Source organism: Camarhynchus parvulus, chromosome 1 (assembly GCF_901933205.1).
Source record: "Camarhynchus parvulus chromosome 1, STF_HiC, whole genome shotgun sequence".
Lineage (NCBI taxonomy): Eukaryota > Metazoa > Chordata > Aves > Passeriformes > Thraupidae > Camarhynchus > Camarhynchus parvulus.
Window position 1 is genome coordinate 82668887 of NC_044571.1, and position 20272 is coordinate 82689158.

At 38.9% G+C, this 20272-nt stretch overlaps 1 protein-coding gene across 10 annotated transcripts in view; it reads right to left on the reverse strand.

The window, feature by feature from the left end:
• Nucleotides 1–20272, reverse strand: part of DLG2 (discs large MAGUK scaffold protein 2) — an 890387-nt gene that overhangs the window by 582765 nt on the left and 287350 nt on the right. For 6 of the 10 annotated variants that reach the window (XM_030950037.1, XM_030950064.1, XM_030950056.1 and 3 more), the window contains exon 2: nucleotides 3193–3273. The exons of the other annotated variants lie outside the window; for them this stretch is intronic. In XM_030950037.1, coding sequence (XP_030805897.1) covers nucleotides 3193–3273 — 81 coding nt within the window. The remainder of the gene's footprint in view (nucleotides 1–3192; nucleotides 3274–20272) is intronic. 10 annotated transcript variants of the gene reach the window in all.

Below are 20272 nucleotides of genomic sequence, written 5' to 3' on the forward strand. Positions count from 1 at the left end.
AGCACCTTTGGATCACTGGGATCTAGTGTACTGCCATATCTAACACTGACAAGAACAACTAGTCTTAAACACAAGCATGCACACCTATTTCAGCAAAGCAGCTAATCCTGGAAACATAACAGGACTGAGATTACTGCTTTCCCTAATGGCTTGTCCTGTGTTCTCACTTTTAAAAACATCTGCCCAGCCTTGGTTTACTCTTACCCTGGTACACATTCTGCTCTTCTCTGCTACTGTGAAGAATCCTCTTATTCCAAATCATCCCACAGGAATACGCTGTCTTTAAGTCATGTCTCTCACTGGAAGAATTTTTCTCCACTCTAGTCTCTCTTCTCTCTTTTGATATTTATTTATTATGTTTCCAAATTACAGATACCAACACCGGGTACAATATTTCCTTCCACAATCTCACTGCTGCTCATACCAATAAAACCACCTCCTTACTCTTATTTTTTAGTGATATTTTTTACATTCAAGTTAAAAATACAAGCCCCATGGAGCTGTCTGTTCTTTCCTCTGGAACATTCCTAGCATCACTTCTGTCAGCTGTAGGGGTCCCTGTGTATAAGGATGCCATTGCTTCCTTCTTGCTGTCTTCTAGAGACAATTTTGACAATTTCGTTTGAATGACCTCTGTTTGCAGGCTAGACTGTAACTGGATTGCACTATCTAATTGCTGTGTCCTCCTCTTTTTTCCTAGTGTTTCAATCTTCACATTATTTTCAAATTCTAACATCCAAGAATTCATGCAGCTTTCCAAAGGATTTGTGAAAATATTGAAGTACGTTGCCCACATCCAATTCTAAACTGTGGAAGGCTATGGAGAGAGACTTCAAAAGAGGATGCAATTACAGGACAAGGGGGAATGGCTTCAAACTGAATGAGAACAGGTTTAGACTGGGTATTTGGAAGAAATTCTTCACTGTGGGGGTTGTGAGGCACTGGCACAGGCTGCCCAGAGAAGCTGTGGATGCCCCATCCCTGCAACTCTTCAAGGTCAGGTCAGATGGAGCTCTGAACAACCTGGTATAGTGGAAGGTGTCCCTGCCCAGTGCCAGGGGTGTTGGAACTAGATCATATCTAAGGTTCCTTCCAACCCAGGCTATTCTGTGATTCTATTTTATGATTCTATGATCCCTCAAAATTTTTGTGTAAGGGTCATTTCTCATTGATTAATGCTTTGAGATGTCAATCTTTAAGGAATACTACTTTGATAAAGTATAGTGCTATTTATTTTATACCAGATTAAATAAAAAATGAAATGAAATACCTTACAAAAGCCTAAATAACACCTAGGACTATTTGACAAGTAAATTCACTTGTCTGAAATGAAGTTTATCTATCATAATTGCTTTTCTTTAAAACCATGTTGACTGTCATTAATTTATTCCTACCACTAATTTTTTCTTGGGCTTGCTTTTTAAGCCAAATTCTCCTTAATCATCTCAATATTTTTTCCAGGGCTGAAATAGAACTAGCCTGCTCCACAGCATTACTTGGAAAAAAAAAGAAGTGAAAGTAATAGCATCACACTCAGATTCCAGAATTTAAAAAATTCTCCAACAGATCTTTCCAGTCTCCTTTTTTAAGGCTCACAGGTGAAAGTTATCAAGTAATGAGCCTTCTGCTTTACTTATTTTATCACTGGCAGATGTTGTTTAACATGCTTTGAAAGATTCAGTGCTGTTTATACAGTAGGGACACTGGATCTCCTACCACCATATGGGCTTGCTAGGGAGCAAACTGCACTTTCCTCCTACTGTGTGCCACTCAGTACTGAAGAGGTATCAGAGCTTTTGTTCATCTTTGCATGAATAAATGACACAATTAATTAAACAGTGATTGACTGGCATCATTTCTTGGTTTTGGTGTAACAAAAAAGCAGCACAAATTAGTTAATTCACACATATATATACTGTAAGAGTTCTTGTCCATTATGCTTGCCACTGAATGCATCCTAGGTTACCACCTTAATCCTTGCATATTTTTGGCCCTTACATTAGGGAAAATTACCTAGACATCCTAAGCCATTATAAATTGATACCCAGCTGGCAGAGAGCTGTGCAAGATCACTCAGAATGCTCATCTGTCCTATTTATCCCAGAGTCTTGTTAACCCTGGATAACAAAGGATACCAATTTGGACATCAACAATATATCACTTTAGACTACTTTTACCAGAAATACCCCATTAGTGTGCATTATCTTCATATCTTAATCGGCCTTCTTTTCCTCCTGAGACTGCAAAGAACCCAGCTGGCTAACAGCCAGCATATCAAGTGTCTCACACACCTATTATCATGACGGCAGAAGGTCATACACTGAAAACTGAGCACACAAATGCAACATAAACTAAACTGAGTATTTTGAAAACAGAAATTTATGGAGGTTACTATTCTGGTGCAACAGCATCACTTCTACTTTCGTTTGATTTGGAGGAGTTTTTTGCACTTCTGGTTTCAATGACAACTCCTCTACTGGGAAAATTCTTTGATTAAAAAACAAACAAGCAAAACCCCAAAACAAACCACCAAAAGCCCCACTCCAAATCAAACTTCAACAATGCTTTTTCTACCAGGCTCTCCAGGTTCGCAAATATGCTTAGTCTTCCTGTCCTGTATCTTGGTTTGGTCCCGCCTGTTACATCTCAGAGACTGATTGTGCTTCTACCAGACTAACAGGCAATAAAAAGACATTTCTAAAAGATAAAGGTGAAATTTTCCTGACCACTTAAGATCCCAAAGTCGAGACATTTACACCTAAGTTATTTGACCATAAGGATGTCTAGACAATGGAGAGACAAAGCAATTTCCAGGGCACTATCCCCCTCCATCTAAAGGAGCCATCCAAACCAGGTTAGAAGAACTGTGATCAGCACAGGTCTCTCCATTGACTACCACGGCAATATCATTGACTTCCTCAAACATCAGAAGTCAACTCAAGCCATGTTGTTTTCCTAACAGCTCATACTGTTTTCGGTTTGATCAGTATGTAGCCAAGGTTCCTTGCATGCCACAGCATCTTGGAAATTATTGAAACATTTGCAAAAATATGTATTTTTTTAAACTTGAAATGGGCCCTTTTGGGTGCAGGGAAGCATTGGTGGAAAAAAATTGGCAAAACTATGAAGCAGCAATTCAGAAACTATTTGCTTTCCTCACTTACTTCTCACAGCCAACTTCACTACTCTCACCTGTGTATTAGTCCATTCCATTTCAGGAAAAGGTCCCAGCTGAAGGCCTCTACCTGTGGGATTTTCTTCCTCCTGGCCTTTCTGGAAGTACATAGAGACATCTACTCAGGACATGTTCCAAACTCAGATTTTTCATTGTCTTTGCATATGGTGTTCAGTTGTGTGGGTTTGCTTCCCAGTTGGTTTTTCGGGGGGAGTGGGCTCATTTATTCCCTTGAAGCTCTAAATTGGTGTTAATGCATGCTGAATTGCCCAGAGGCTTTATAAAAAAAATAAATTGGCATTATATTTTATAGTATTAAAATGTGAGTTCATATTATTGATTATTGATATATCTGGATTAGCTATTTATCACTACAGGAAGAACAAGCAAGTTATGTATATTTTACAAGAATTAATATTGTACTACTGTATTTAGGTTGATTTTTAGTATGCAACATCTACCAATCTCTAGTAACTATTAGCAAATGAAGCAAGAAGGCTACAGGGAATAAATAAACATTCTCTTGACAGTCCACCTCTTTCTAGCTAAAATTAGAAATAACCCTGTTGCTTCTAAATTTTAAAACCCACTCTAATTATCACTATGAATTTATGAAGTTTAACAGTAGGAGGTTATATATATTTGCTTTTAATGAACGTCAGGTTTCCATTTTTTTTTGTGAAACAAAAAATCTGTAATGAATTCGGTCTCCCACATAGGCATGAGTCAATGCCATCGTAGAAAACACATGAGTTCTTAACAAACAACAACAATATGGAAGAGCCCTGACAGTAAGGAGAAACATAAGGCAAGGATCTCAGTTTTTGTTGCTAGCAAAACTACCATACCTGTAGCCATGCATCCAACAGCATTTTTACACAATATTTAATAAACAAGAGACTGAAAAGCATTTTTACAAAGGCCATATTCATTACAATGCTTATGTAATGCTGATCCTCACTTTTACTAGGTTACTTGAGAGACTTTTTGTTTCTATTTTAATAAATAATACAATTTTTAAAAAGAATAAAAATCATACCTCAGTTTAGATGTGAAAGGAAATAAAGATCACCTAATTCTAACACCCCCTGCCATGGACAGGGACACCTTCCACTACACCAGGTTGCTCAAAGGCCCAAACCTGGAGTTTAACACTTTCAGGAATGGGGCATCCACAGCTTCCCTGGGCAACCTGTGCCAGTGCCTCACCACTCTCACAGTGAAGAATTACTTTCTAACATCTAAACTTGTCTTCTGACAGTTTGAAGCCATGTTCCCTTGTTCTGTCACTACAAGCATTTGTAAAATGTCCTTCACCAGCCTTCTTGTAGACCCCCTTTGTGTATAAGCCCACTACTTTCTTTTTTTAACAAAGGTAACACTTTTTCACTCTCACCTGCAAGATTAAGGCTTTTCTAACATCAAGCATAAAACACAACAAGTATAAAGCCAATATGCCAAGTCATTCAGGGAAGTCTCAAAACTCTGTTGCTCTAAAGAATGGCTAATAATAGTCAAAAAGGTAGTCAAAGTGTCACACTTTTCAGTATATGGTCTAAGGAAAGGGACTTCTGCTCTGCTTAAAAAGATTAATGCTGTCATACAAACAATATTTTTAAGAATTGAGGCTTAAATTGATGCTGTCAGTCTGCAGGCATTTAGCCGTGTTAGCTAGGAGCAGAGTCCTTTGAGACATGGGAAAATACTGAGAATGATTTCAGGCTTAAATTCCCTCAGTCACTCTGGAGGGTGCATTCCCACCTCAGTGAAGTGGGATGAATGTACGTCGGAATATCCAGTTGAGCTTACACAGAGAGAAATTTACATTAAAAAAATCTAGAGTGACTTCTTTTACAGTGTAATGGGCAGCTGGGGATTCCCTAACATCAGCACCAAGTCCACCAGGAATAACCACAAGGCATTTCATGGAGTCCACTGGAGCTGACGCACCTTGACCACAGCAAGCTTCTGTGTACATGTATTTGGTTCTGGAGACTTTTGAGAAGAAATGTGTAGTACCCTAAACACAGATAAAAGAAAGCCAATGCTTACTTACCAAGCAGTAAGCATGTCCCTGGACAGAGGAAACATCAAAATCAAAAATACAGAGTAAGGAACACCTCTGTTGAGATCATTAGCTAAGGAGGAGCAAAGAGTGAGGTTCTGTTGCAAAATGGCCTTCATTCAAGACATAAAGATTTGCTGTGTATAAGGACAAGGGTTGTAACTACTGTGCTGTAATAACTGATGATGAGACACCAGCAGAACTGTATAATTTTGGGGTTTTTTTTTTTTTTTTTTAAGATAAGCACTAAAAAAGCCAAAGAAAATCTACAGAAGAGGAATGTCACAACCTAGGGAAGACTGAAAACAGGATATTACATAGGGATAGTGATAGTTGTTTTCAAATGAGAGAAAAACCAGGGAAATCACTCCAAATTTGCTTCTATGAAAAAAACCTTTAATTGCTAGGGTGCTGAAACACTGACAGTCTCCAGTCCTTTCCATTTCCTACAGGCTTTTGCTCCATGAGACGTTTATTCCCTAGTAATTTCAGCAATTTTAATTTGGAACCAGATGACTACTAACCAGCTAAAAACAAAAAGCATATTCCTCTGTGCTAAGTTAAAATAAAATAAATACATACTTTCTTCCAAGGTAAGACTTTACAATGCCACTAGTGGATGTATGTAGTTGTTGTAGAAATCTAAGCCTTTTCATAAAAAACAACTTTTGAATAAACTCTACTCAAATGCAAGTAAGGTAGCATTTAAAACAGAATTCTTCATAAGCATCAAATTGTGAGCTACAAATGTGGCAACCCTAAAGGTGAGACTGAGTTTCCCAAACAGAGCTGCCTCATGTCATCAGATGCATTAAGGTATTGTTTTCAGCAGCTGCTTCAAAAGAGAATGGGTTTCCTTCTGTCATTTCTGACAGCCATATGCACACTTCAGATCTTACAGGACATCTAAAATAGGACTATATGCCTATCTTAGACAAATGAATATCACTCCAAAAAGTCTTTTTTTATTTAAAGGAAGCATTTTCTAAATTTTCCATTTTTGTTATTCACACAAGTTATTATTAAATAACTTTTTATTTAATAATATAGTTTAAAATTTGGGGGGGTTATGACATAGAAAATCTAAATGTCCTGTTCTTTAACTAAATATAAAAAAATAAATTTCCAGTTTCCTAAATGTTATGAACTACTGTAAATCCAAAAATCTAAAATCCGATAAAAGTTTTATACATAACCTAGAGCCGAACAAGTTTCAGTGTTGAAGTACACCAATTTTAGAAGGATTTAAATACTCTTATAGTCTGGAAAGCCTTGTTAATCTGTAGATTAGGCAGGATCAGTTTATTGTCATGGAAAAAAATTGTGCCTATTAAATACCAGGAAGTCCCACAGTCCAACAAATATTACCTTAATATAAGAACATCATGCAGCATTATAAATAAAGTCAACCACACCAATAAAAATTAAGAAAATCAAGTTTTCTGTTTAAAAAATGTCTTCAAAAAGAGATCTCATGAAAGTCTAAATAGTTCCTGCTAATCATATGTAGAGGGCATTGAAGTACTGCTATGCAAAGTAAAGTAATAAAATATGAACATAGGGAGAAGAGATGTGCAAAGAAAACGGTGATAGTATTTCTAAATAAAGCCATGAAAAATTGTTGCACTCACAGGAACTTCAGTATACTGAACAGTATCTGTGATCACAGTGCTAAGGTCAAGTCTGTTCCTCATGCCAGTGATGTAACTACTAGAGATGAATTCCACAGAATTGAGCACGAGGGGATGAACTTCCATGGTGAATAATTGCTCTTAAACTAAAAATTTATGTCAGACAATGATAGAAAGGCAAGTTTCAATGAAAAGCTCAAAAATATACAGGAGGCTACAATTTTCTTTTAAAATTTGAGTCATTCTTTTTATCAATTTACAACAGAATAATGAACAGCTGATAGCACATTGGAGACAAGTCCAAAAATACTTTTAAAACAGGCTTGTGAATGAAATGAAAATTCAGGAGCAGCAGATGGGTTTAACTGCTGTTAAATGCGGAGTGGTTTCCAAGAACATGTTGTATGTAATAATAAATAGCCAGAGACAAAGTTTCCCCAGCAGTTTAAATCCTGAGCATACAAGCTAAGCGAGGGCTTTCAAGCTTTGGCTCACTGCAACATCTTTACATTTTACCCTTGTCTACAGCAGCAAAAATGCTTGTTATTAACAATGTGTGCCAGCAATGAGTGCAATTACAGCAGCACTGAGCACAGTTTCTCAGGCAGGCAGGTTTAACATAGGCTTTCTGAAACAAGACGAGCTCTTGGCTCTGCTTGCAGGTTAATCACATTCAGCACCAGGGTATCCATTCTCACAGTGGATAATTATGCCAGTGTACCCAGTGCCTCAGTTTGTGCATACATTTTACATAATAAACACGTTTGAAATTGCCTCCCCTTCCAATTCTTGATCTGCATGTGGGCACTGGGATGACGTACTGCATCTAGGGTTTCTGCAGTCATGCTTTGACTGCCTCCATGTCTCATGCCCTCTTGGATTTAAGCAAAAGTGAAGTCCCAAATGTCCAGGAAAACAGGCAGCAACTTTTTTGTTTGTACCTCAACCAGTTCTGGCTTCATCTCCTAATCCACCAAAAAGTGGTTTTATTAAGTGACAGCTATGATTAGGTTAAAGCTTCTACACTTGCTACCATGTATTCTTATACTTGACTGACACAAACACTTGTGACACAGAATGAAACTGGAACTTTTAAACTCACAGTGATGCACAGAGGCACAAACAGAGAAGAGTTCAAAAGAATGAGTGCAACTGGCAGAGGATAGAAATCTACATCAGGATCAAACCCGGAAAAAAATCACTGCCGCTGTCTCCTGTTAATCCAATTGCTTCTGTAACAACAAAAGATTAGTGAGGAACTGTGGAAAAGAGCATCAATGGATTCAAGGAAGCCTCTGGAGTTCAGAGTAGATGAATACTATAATATAGGTGTGTTCCTGCTCAGGTGCACCAAGGATGATTCTGGTTAGCTACTCTGTAATACCAGTATCTGCTTGATACTGTCTTGGATGAACTGGAGGGGAAGGATTATTAGGGGAGCAAATGATAGAAAAGAAAGGTGAGGAACCAAATGAAAGAACTGTATTAGAAAAGAGGAGAGGTGTCAGGCCTTCATGCAGGTTACCAAGTATAAACTTATACTGTTGCTAACCTACTACTTTTCACTGCTGCTCTAGAAAATCATGATTTCTATATTTTCATTGCAGAAACCATCTCTTTTTCCAACTTATTCTTTCCATAGAAAAACATAAGATATGACTACTGCAAAACCACTTCTCTCTAATCTTAGTACTATACTTCACTCATGAAATGGATAAAATTAAATCAGTTCACTGATGCTCATGTGGCATTCAGGGACTACTTGTTTCCCAGGGATCTTCTAAGAGCTTTTTCTATCCCTTGTCTGATACCTACTTAGAGGCTTAGAAATGAAATTGCTCTATTGTCTGTGAAATTCAGCCATTAAAGAACAGTCCCCAAGGCATGCCTTTCATTCCAATCCAATATTAATGGTCAGAAAACATCACACATGTAAGCTAACATCCTTTCGGTCTCTCTAACAAGTATCCTTACTAGAGGTTGTTTGGAGATTTCCAGAGCCATAGCTTCTGTCCAACACATCTCAACTGAAACATCCTTTCTGTTGCTGTCAAATGGATGCAAACACCCTTGTTTTTTGTGCTCCCTGTCGAAGCTGCACCCTCACCCCGTTCTGGTTGGCTGGACCTGCTGCAATGCTGCAGTACTACTACTTTGGGAAATGGCTGAATTGCCCAAAAAAAGGAGACTGAGGAACATGCTCAAGCCTGGACCCTCATCATCGTCACCGTTAGATGTTACGTGTTACATGAAGTCCTTGCTGTTCTGTGTAATTCCAGCTAGCTCTGGCCAGGAAAAAACTGCTCTAGGAGCCAGACTCATGTAGTGCAGACATGAGTAAGCACCTGCTTTTCTGCAGTGTAGACACAGCTGCTTTCTTCTACCAGAGGTGCACAATATCATTACTTGAAGTACAAGTACCCAGGAATTCAAATTATATCAATGATGTACTTTTCCCATCTGAAAGTGTCCAGTGATTTTAGGGGTGGTTTCTGGCAATGCAAACACATGCGTTCACAGGTTTCTCTTAATCAGAGCTATCAGCAACAACCACTTCACTGAAGGCACACTGGAATTTGAAAGTGGTGACTACAGAGCACCACTGCTGATTGATTTTGCAATAATCATTCTGAAGGGGTTTTGTACATTGTTTTGACCAGCCATTTAGACAGGGAATTATGGGGATAAGAGATTACATGATTAGAACTAATCTTCATTGAAAAGTACTTAAACACATGCTCAGTAAACTATGATCTGTTCTCAGCTATTACTCAGCCATTTGTACTATTACCACAGAAATGGATCATATACATGAGCTCCTCTTTCACAGAAGCATTTTCTGATACAGGCTAACTATCAAGCACAAACATATGGGATTTTAGGGCTTTTCTTTGCCTTAAAATAGTAAACAAATAAAGGCCTTGTTGTCATCTTATTGCAAAGGTTCCATACTGCTGTCTCCTTATCACAAAAGTTTCATACCTTGGTGTTTCCAGTGGACAGCTCCTCCAAGCACTGACTCTTTCACAAAGTAGCCACTAACTCCAGTTCCCCTCTCAACCACCCACCCCACTCTTTTATAGCCCTCTTCTTCTCATTGGTTACAGCTGTGGCCTGTTAAAGTCAGGCCTGTTCCTAATCTTTGATAATTGGCCCAGCTGCAACTCCTTAGGGGTAAGATTACTTTCTACACTATCTTTATTTTCTTATATTCTATCCCCCTACAGGCCTGGGTTTTTTTCTGGAGAGCCAATTTTTTTTTTCCTAACAACCATCATGAGCCTCTTTCACATATTATAACATGATATATTCTTCAAGACTTCAATCACTGATACTGAAGCAAGTTCAATGTGTTTTGCACCTTCTCTCGTGGGTTGTTCACTCTAAATGACCTTCATTTTATTATATTTTTTCTGTAACATTTTGGAAATTTTTGTAATGTCCAACTTTTATCTGCTCCAGATACCTTTTCCAAAATTGGTAATGAGTGTTAAATATGTGCCACTGCCAAATGTAGTCATTTTCTGGTGTCTTACCTTGTATCTGCTCTGGCAGCCTCTGTGCACATCTCCTTTGAGACCAGATTAGTTATTAAATTCCAGTTATAAGGAAACAAATTTAGGCTCAGGACAGGTTTTTGTTTCCTAAAGATTTGTCAATTGCATGAATTATTTTGTCTACAAACATGCAGCTCTCTTACAAATTTATATGCAGTTTGTAAGTCGTAAATTTCAGAAACAACAAAAAGGTTTTATTAGTGAAAAAGTGAGGATTTCCAAAAGCATCAGTTTGTGGTCAGCACTAGCTTAAATTGATTTCCCAGGAATAGGGGCATGAGATATTTGCACCCACAATCTAAAGTCTTCTTCTTTATTACAGCCAGCTGTTGGGTCCTTATCACCTGTAGTTCCAAAGCCTTTTGCAGGCTCCATAGAGTAGAATAAGAGGATTAAAAGAAATTTAGCATTTCAATTATTGAGATAATAAGTGAAATAAGTGACTAATTCTCTCAGCTTTCCAAACTCTGCAGTAAGACTAAAACTTTAATGTTCCTCTGTTGCTCTCCCCTCAAAGAAACCGTGTGCATTGAGACACAGGTATCAGCATGGATCCACCAGTACCCCCAAAAAGCAAACATATCATAGAACAGAACTAGTTCTGCTTTGACCCAGCAGCTCACTTTGTTCCAGAGAGCATCTGGTAACAGCTTTCTAACCTTTCTTGGTCCTACTGCCTGTGAAGATACCATAGATGTGCTTCCTGGTGAAAGATTTTGGTTGTCGAGCACAACTCAAATGATAATAATGAGAAAAAATATGCCGGGGTGGAAAAAGCATTAATGTAATGTTTTCTAAGTATCTATTGATATATCAAGCTCATAAAATTTATCTGGCACAGATTTTGACTGAAATATGTTTCCCTTCTTTTTATTCTTACCAAAGCTAACAACTGTGCTTGCTCTGATAGTCCTTAGGAAAAGGATAATTTACTGAAATGTGTGAATGGGAGACTGGTTGGCCTTCACATGTCTCCTGATGCCTCTGGAGACTGTAACCATACTCATCAGCTGAGATGATGGTGTTTATGTCATTTTAGTGCCAGAGAAACCTGTCTGGGCCTCACCTGTCAGTGGAGAAAATCATGGGTTTTCTACAGGTGTGGTGACATATCAACCACAGACATACTGGTGGATCTATGGGATGACACTTAAAATGCTGATAAATCTCTGTGTCTTGGCAGGTTTGTTATCCCTGGAGGATATTTTTCCAACCTCCATGCTGCTTCTTCCATTTTTAGGGGTCATCTTGATGAGGAAAAGGATGTCCCATATTTTCCACTAGTAAAAGAAATAAATTTTCCTTAGTACCATTACAAGCGTCTTCCCACGTGCTGATCATCCAGATAGCTCAACACTTGTTTAGTGTGAGGATTCCTAATTAAACTCTGCTTTTCAGAGACCCCTCTCCCTGTTCAGATTTTACACACTGATGTGTCCAGGCCTCTATAACTGCAATAAGTCCAGCATGGCATCATGTCACTACAACTAGTAAATTTACTATCCAGTATTCAAGGCTACCAGTGAAAACAACTATTTTTGCCAATGTAATAGTATGTGTGCCATGCCCAACTTCATAACTGACCCATTTACTTGCAGTTCAATAGTGTGTTTATCTCCAAAGGAACTGCTGCTCATTGTTCCTGTGAGAATTAATCTGAGCAACACACATTGTGGTTCTTGCCAACTTTTGCAAAGTGATATAATCCATCCTCCTTCTCGCATCTTTCTTTTAGTGACACCCAGTGGGTTGGCTTCGGTTAACTCTGCTTCTCAAACTCCACATGCTTTTTGCTGCAGTCAGAGTTGTGATACCATACACAGCTCTTTTCCCCTACATGAGAAGGATCTCAATTAGGACATAATTGTCCACCCACTACTCTGAGTCCGAATCTGGTTCTTCCTTTTGTTTATCAAATCCTTACATCTTTTCTTTCAGAGTTCTTAGTGATGTTCCTGAGCTTTGTTTACTCTCCCAGTCACAAGAGCGGTGTTGGGATGTGACTTGGGCACGCTCAATCCCTCCTCCACTATTTTGTGCCACAGGAAAGCTGAGCAGACTTGATGTGTTCTTGGAAGAGCTCCAGCTGAATGACTGGCAGAAAACAAAGGCGGGGTGTCCGTGGCACAGAAGACGGAGTCAGCGCGTGTTTGCGGCACACGCTGAGGATTGGCCCTGCGGGCAGCACAGCAGAGCACACCCGTGCCTCTGCGGGCAGGGAACCAATGGGATCTCTCACCAGAGACTTAACCCCCAGAAACATCACCCACAGCTTCCACAGCCTTTTGTATCTCCACCTAAAGCCACTCTTCATATTCCATGCTTATGTGGAAGCTTCACAGCTTCCACAGCCTTTTGTATCTCCGACTAAAGCCACTGTTCATATTCCATGCTTATGGGGCACAGAGCACTCAACATCCTTCTTTGCTTCAGTTTTATAGTCTTTTAGGCTGGGACAAATAAAACTATCAAAGATATAAAGGATTTCAACCCAGCAAATGTTAGAGAAGGATCTGCATTTTACTGGCATTTCCAGCTTGCAAAACTAGAGTGGTGTCACTTTCGTTATCCTCCACCTTCCTGGAGAATTCTAGCCTTGGTGAGGCAGGCTTTAAAGTGCTTCACTCTCCTCCTCTGTGTATTTTCCGTTCCTTCTCTGAATCCTGTTCAGCAATCCCTTTTCTCTGACAGCACTTACAAGAGGGCTCTTTTATGCCTGATTTCATCTAGCTGGGAATAACCACAGAAACCTGATGTCACCTCCCCTGACCCAGAGACTGTGTCTCAACTGACATGAGCACAAAGGTATCCACTGATTATGTCAGAGAGGACAAATCTAAAAAAGGTTTGCCATTAGGCTTATTGCAAATACATCCCACCTGATTCTAAGGTTTAATTTCAAATCTGTTTTTCTAAAAAAAATTACAGAAAATTAAACTACAAACAAAATAAAAGTAATTATTATGAAAGACATCTGGGGATTATAATTGTGCTGTATTTTCAAGTGCCTTTGAAATGTATATTCAAAAATATACATTTTTGCTTTTGTGCTATATCCAAGGAAATAAAAATACCAGTTCAGAATTGTGTTGGCAGGAAATCTCTATGCTTTTTAATTTTGGCAGGATGCTAAGTATTAGAGGCTAAATATTATTTGACCTCATGACTCACAGGAAAACAATGTGTACTTAAAGCACAGAAATAATTGCTCTACTTCAGTACGTCCAGCGTTCCTATATTTAAAGTCAATTCACCATCTGAAGACATTTCCTAATTGAATTGTTCTAACATTTAGTCCCACACCCCCAATGACAACAGGATAGAATTTTTCTGAGGTTTCTTGCTTCATATTTCTCTGCTCTTTAGATGAAGTCTTAGTGAGTTGATACTTACATCTGCTTCATATACTCACAGCTCTTCAACACAGTCAGTGCTAATTTCTGTCTTTAGGTTTATATCTTGGGGACCTTAGAAACCTGCAAATCTTTATGTTACTCTGTGTGTCTGCTCAGAATATAGTTATACACACATTATGCTTATGCTATGTATGTATAATGTCTCTTTTGACTTTACACAGCAGTTCAGCCAGAATATGCTGGTCATATTCAGTAGATGCAAGGATGTGTATTTATTTGTATAGGAAAAGTTTTACACCTTCAGTTCTTTCTCTAAAGTATCAGGTCCTCTTTCTTAGCCACCACCCTGAAGAATTATGTCACTGAAAATAAAGCTAAAGGCAAGCACAGGGGAAAAAAATAATAAGCTGTAGTTCTGAAAAGTACTTTACATAATACTTGTAAAGCTCACTACCAGGAACATGCCATTAACAGAATCTCATGATAGTCATAAAAATGAATAGTACCCTTTAATGTCACCATCCAGACATGTTTCACAAGGATATAATATGTGGTGGGGTTTTTTAATCACAAAACTTCCCCTTATTCACTCTGCCTGCAAAAAAAAAAAAAGAGGAAATTTCTTACAGCTGTTGGTCTCTCCCCACATCAGCAGTTAACACCTCCCTCCCCTGATTATCGGGCCACCTTGCTCTGAAAGAGAGTGATGGCTGATGGAGACATTTGGGAAAAACTGAACATGGGTGAGGCGGGAGAAGGAAATGAAGAGACTGAGAGCGTTCCATGGGAATGCCTCCTGAAAATGTTGTTCCCTCAGGTGATATTGCAGGGTATCACCTGACAGTTACTCCAGGTCAGGACATCATGGGAACAGCTCTGATGTGTCACCAGACCCCTGCAGCTTCCATAATCCTTGATGGATAGGCAAACCATGTCTAGCCTTGAAAAAAACTTCATGGGTGAAATTAGCTCTGCAGTGTTAAGTGTTAGCATCAGAATACAATGCGTAACCAAATGTTTGATATTAGTGAGCTTGCTCCAAAAAAATGGATGCCGATTTCATCTTACTCCCTCTTAAGATTCATGGCTGCAGGGTGTCTGTCACAAGCACAGCTAAAGTTGAACAGTGATAGATCACATTTATGACAAGGTTCAGGCATTATGTTTTATCAGGAATACTTATCAGACTGGACAGAAATTAAAAATCTCCTCTATGTTTTAACACTTGGCTAGAGAAACAGCAAAAATAAATCACTTTTAAGATGATATCTGTGGTCTGATTAACATCTTCCTGACCAGCAAGTCCTAAAAGACTCTGACCAGGATAATGCATGCTCCTATTTTACACAAACATTCACACACACAGTGCATACAGGCGACAGAGTTAAGGTTGCCATGGGAACTTTACCTCCAGATTTTTTAGGTTTGTATAATCAAAATAACACAAGTACAATGTTGTAATGATTCAGTTTTGCCTTGTAATTAATTATGTTCACATTTTCTTTGGATGGGAACTCTGTTTATCTGATGGGTACAGCCCAATGTGATCATTTTATTCAAAATATCCAAGAGTTGGTTGTCTAAGCAGGCGATATTTTAAACTTGAGTCACTGTGCAGAAATGGCTACAGTGTAACACAGAAAACACTGCATCAGTGTTAAACCAGGTGGTTCAGCTGCTGGTAAGGTAACCTCCATGGCAGCAATGAACTCAGCACAAGCTCTGCCATTGCACTGCAGGCTGTGCCAGCCGTGGCATAGGCTGAGGCTGAGGTGTGGAAAGAAGCAGAAGACTTCTGAGACTAGATTCCTCCCCTCCAGTTGTCATCACCCCACATATATTTAGTAATCCACTACAGGGAGCAACAGCAGTCCCCAGCCTTGCTCACCAGGGTTCCCCTCAAACTCAATGCTTCTTGGTTCATCTCCTCCTATGCTTTTTCAGGTCAAGTCCTAACTTCTCCTGGCTGTCTGAAACCTTAAGTTAGCTCTGAGCATAGGAGTACACTCAGACTCCTCGCTCTAAACTTAGGCTCTGGGTTTTCAGAAGAGCTGACCTACAAACCTCATTGATATTAATGACTGAAAGTGCGCAGCAAGCAGCCTTCATCAACAAGTTATCCTGACGAGGGCTTTTGTCTCTTACAGAAGTTGCATGAAGTTATCAGAAAAGAAGAATGGTTGTTGGAGCCCTTTGCCTTTTCAGTAAAGGAAGAGTCAACCTTCTGTGCTCTCAACCTTTAGAGCAAGACATCCCACTTAAATAAGCAGCAGCCTTTCCTCCCCATTTGAACACGATGCTTTCTCAAGAGACCTGGACCTTGCCATAGGCTGTTTGCAAAGCAGAGGATACTCACACTGAGTATGGAGAGATCATTATTGATCTAACTGCAGTCATGGGCCACTGCTGGCCCCAAGAACATGAGCTTCAAAGCCTGCATTTGATATACATATACAGAGACTGCTGTCAGTGCTGAAGATATGGAAAATGGGCTTTCTGAAGAGCCAGCTCATTTATTGAAGGGGAAAGGAACTAAAAACACTTCAAAGAACTAAAACATTCAAGAACTAAAAACAAGTTTTTGGCACGGTAATTAAATGAGACCCTACCATATATATGTCCATATTGAGAAAGGAGTTCAGTTAAAATATTCAGTATAAGTCTCCTCCCTAAAGGAATAGTGGTTAATATATGTTAAAATATAATTGTATAATTGGAACTCGACTGTTTGGGTTATGTAAAAGGTGCTGTAGGCGTAGCAGCTTAGACAGAGGTAATTAGATCTTGTATATTAACATTTTTCCCTTAAAGGGATAATCAGCAATACTTTTAGTAGTGGAGATGCTCAAGCCAAGAAGCTTGGTGGGAAAAGGTACCTCCTTCAGCCCTCTGTTTGCTTTGTTCCTGCCTTTGTCACTGACCAGGCTGAAAGAATATTTCTGCAGTAGAGTACTTGCTTATATACCATCCCATATGGGTGCCCACACAATGGCAATACTGCTGCAGCTTTTGGTGAAATCAGCATAAAACTGAATCACCTGCAAGCATTAATTGTGCTGCCAAAATAGGACTAGGTAGTGGCATTAAATAATGCAATATGTCTGCAGATTTAGTAATGGATCATGCACTGAAGCCACAGAAGAAGCCTGTGGCAGGGCCAGGAATAGAAGAAATCAGAGCTCTATTGTCTCCTTGAGTCAAGGGTTAACATTTTATACAGATGAGAGTAAACAGCCACACGCCACTGCTTGGCTCAGTCAGCCTGAAGGATACAATAACAACAAATATGGTTTTACTCACAGGAGGCTGAATGACAATCAATGGCACTACAGCTTTGGAGTGTCCAATTGAAGCCCTTGAAAAATCAAGTGGGTGCACAGGAAGATAGGCTACTATGCCATCATAGGATGAAGATAGGACCATGTTATGAATTTCTTAGATTTTCAACTACAGTGTTGAAAAATTTTTAAGGGAAAAGGAGCTTTTTATTTTGAAAACAGAACAGCGCATCTTTAGAAAGTGGAACAGCAGAGCACAAATTGAAGCTGTTTTTGGTTTTTAGAATTTTTCTTTTCAAGATAAAAGAAGAAATGTACAGTTCCAAGATAAAAGAACAAATGTACAGTTCCTCAAGCCAGGAAAACAAAACAGCCAAACAAACCACCCACACACAAAGACTACTCTAGGTATTTTCTAATTTCATTGCTGTTATCCATGCTTGTCTTTCATATATACAAGAAAAACATTCCAGGAAAGAAATTCCAAGAAGAAAACCCAAACTTAAAGCTTCTCATTGAGAAGTTGTAATCAAACGTTAGAATCCAACAAAAATCTCAACTGAAACCAAGAGAAGGTTAATCCAAACTAAAGATATTTCCCCAGTTTTTTGTTTCTCCTTTCATGCCTGCTGAAGACCTCCAAATCACTACTCTGTACTACTCATATGAGGCTTTCAGAAGAGTTTGAAGAACAGTACAGATATCTTGTTTCTAGGTAAGCCAAAGGCTCTCTTGGTACCTGAAGGGTTTTGGCTTTGTTCCTAAAGTCTCAAAAGACCAGGACTTGTAGATTGAAATATCTGGGTAACCTAAACAGAGATCTCTCTTCAATGCTTACCTGCATTGATATAAGAGGCAAGAAGAAGGAAAGAATTGTCACCAAGACCCATGGGACAAGCTCCCAGGTCTTCCCTTATTTTGACCCACACAATGTATATGACAGAGATGGGCATTTTCAGAGGCATTCCCAGAACAAATATCGAACAGCTCGATATAATTTTTCCCTAAGCCCAGTAACTAGAAGTTCTCAATACACTTCCAAAGGATTTTCTTAAATGCAGATATTTCAAACAAATAAATATATAGCAAAAGTTACAGAGCTCCTTAAAATAATTCTGAGCCTTTTCCACTTGCCAGTTTTCTAAAGTGCATCTGTTCTGAAGTGTGTTTTCCATTGTGGGACTGCACCTGAACCTGACCTGGGCAGACAGCTGCTGAGCACGACAGGGCACTTTGGAGCAGGGAATAGCAGCAAGTCAATGCGTCTCTAAGCAGTCTGCACCCTCCTTAGGGGTCAAGTGGTAGCTCAGAGCAAGCTGCTAAATGGTTGTTTGTATAATCTCTGCAGGCAAGCAGAGAGGGGTATCTACAGCCAAAGAAGGGATGAAAACAGCTGTAGTTGATAGCAAACACTGCCAGAAGGTCACCACCACCTGGAGGGTGGTTGTTTCAAACCAAAAAGCTGTTGAGCTCAGGCGTCTCTGCTCATATTTAGAGCGTTTAAATTATAGCTCATATTTTTAGCACTAGCAAAAACACATTGAAAAAAATAAACTGCTTTGCTCTTCTTTTGGGATCTCACCTGTTAAACCATAAATATGAACCTATAAGGTCTTTTTCTTTTGGGAATGGCACTGCAACTTTAAGCATCATTATATAATCATGTGTCGGGCGTAGAATTATTCTAGTTGCACACCACAGGTTCAAGCACACCGTTATAAATGGGAGACATTCACTTCATTTTCAAAAGTTCGCACAGAGAAAATGTAATTTGAAGAGTTACAAGTTCAAAAAACATTCAGCTCTTTCTAGTTCTCAGCACCTTCTCTTTTGTCCCGCAACAGCTTCATTATTTTCTTATTCTTTGCAGTACACGGCAGTCTTTTTGAGTGAAAAGAAATGCTTCCACATTAGTCACAACAGGAAAACGAGTTTTGCTTTGCAATTGGTGAATGAAGATTATCAGAACTTCTATTCACATGCAGAAGATAACAATATAATAGCTAAGGAACACCGATGAAATACTGTGTTTACTCTAATTTATCAGTTTTGCAAACTGTGACTTGTACTCAAAAGAGCTACCTAATTCATGACTGCAGTAGTTCTGTTTGGTATATTTTGTGCCCTAAATTAAACTAAAATCCAACAGATACCAGGGGGCACATGTAGTGTTATACTTAATACTCATTTGATGCTTTGTGGAGATATTTTTTGATAGGAAAAGCAAGAGAAGACAGGGTTTTGTGCCACTTCAAAAGACATCAATATGTTCAGACAAAATAACCACATTTCTTTACATACCAAGTCTGACTGAGGTCTGAGAAAAGCAACTCAATAAAATGTCCTAATCATAATTTCTGCAGCTAAACTCACAAAGGAATAGAGTCTTATTAAGTGCTGTGCCTTGGTCTTTAAATCAGTCATTTACAAGATTTAGCCAAATCTGGAATTACTAACATGGAGGTATTTCACTACAGCACAATATCAGTCTGTGTCTCTGCATCAGCTTCTCATCATCTAACTAGAGAAATAAATTATGCAGGAAAATAAAAGCAGAATCTGGTCCCTTTTCTTGCCTTATTTTAATTTTAGTTGCAATTAATTCAAGGAGTTAATGCCTTCTTAAAAAAGAAATGCTTAAAATACATCATCTAGATTTAACTTATTAGGGTTTTGACAACAAGTCATGTTGTTATTTACTGCAGCATTCAGAGACCTGTTTGACTTCTTAATCTTGCATAAGAACTTTCAGGGATGTGACAACATGAATTTTCTATATAAGGCAAATAGACTCTGCATCACAAACATTTTTGACACTTTCAAATGCAGTTTACAGCCTTAAACAGACATTCCACTTCTCCCATCCACCCACCATCATCCAAGGCCTAGAGTCACCAAAGTTTCAGAACTAAGAGTGGGAGTATTACTAATCTACCAGGTAAGGGCAGAGTTTAGTGACCTGCTTGTTTGCATGTCCATATATATGACAGGTTATGGACACATATCCCTATTCCTATCTGCGAGTCTCTCCAGGAGTGCCCTTCTACCTTCCCTACCCAAACCAACCACATCAACTGACCTGGGGTCTAACAGCGAATTTTAAGAGCCAGGAACAGCAGAGAAGGCAGATATGCATATTGGAGAAGTAAAGCAAAGGAGGAAATAAGGCAAAGGCTGAATAAAGGAAGCACTGGAGAAAAAGAAATTCTG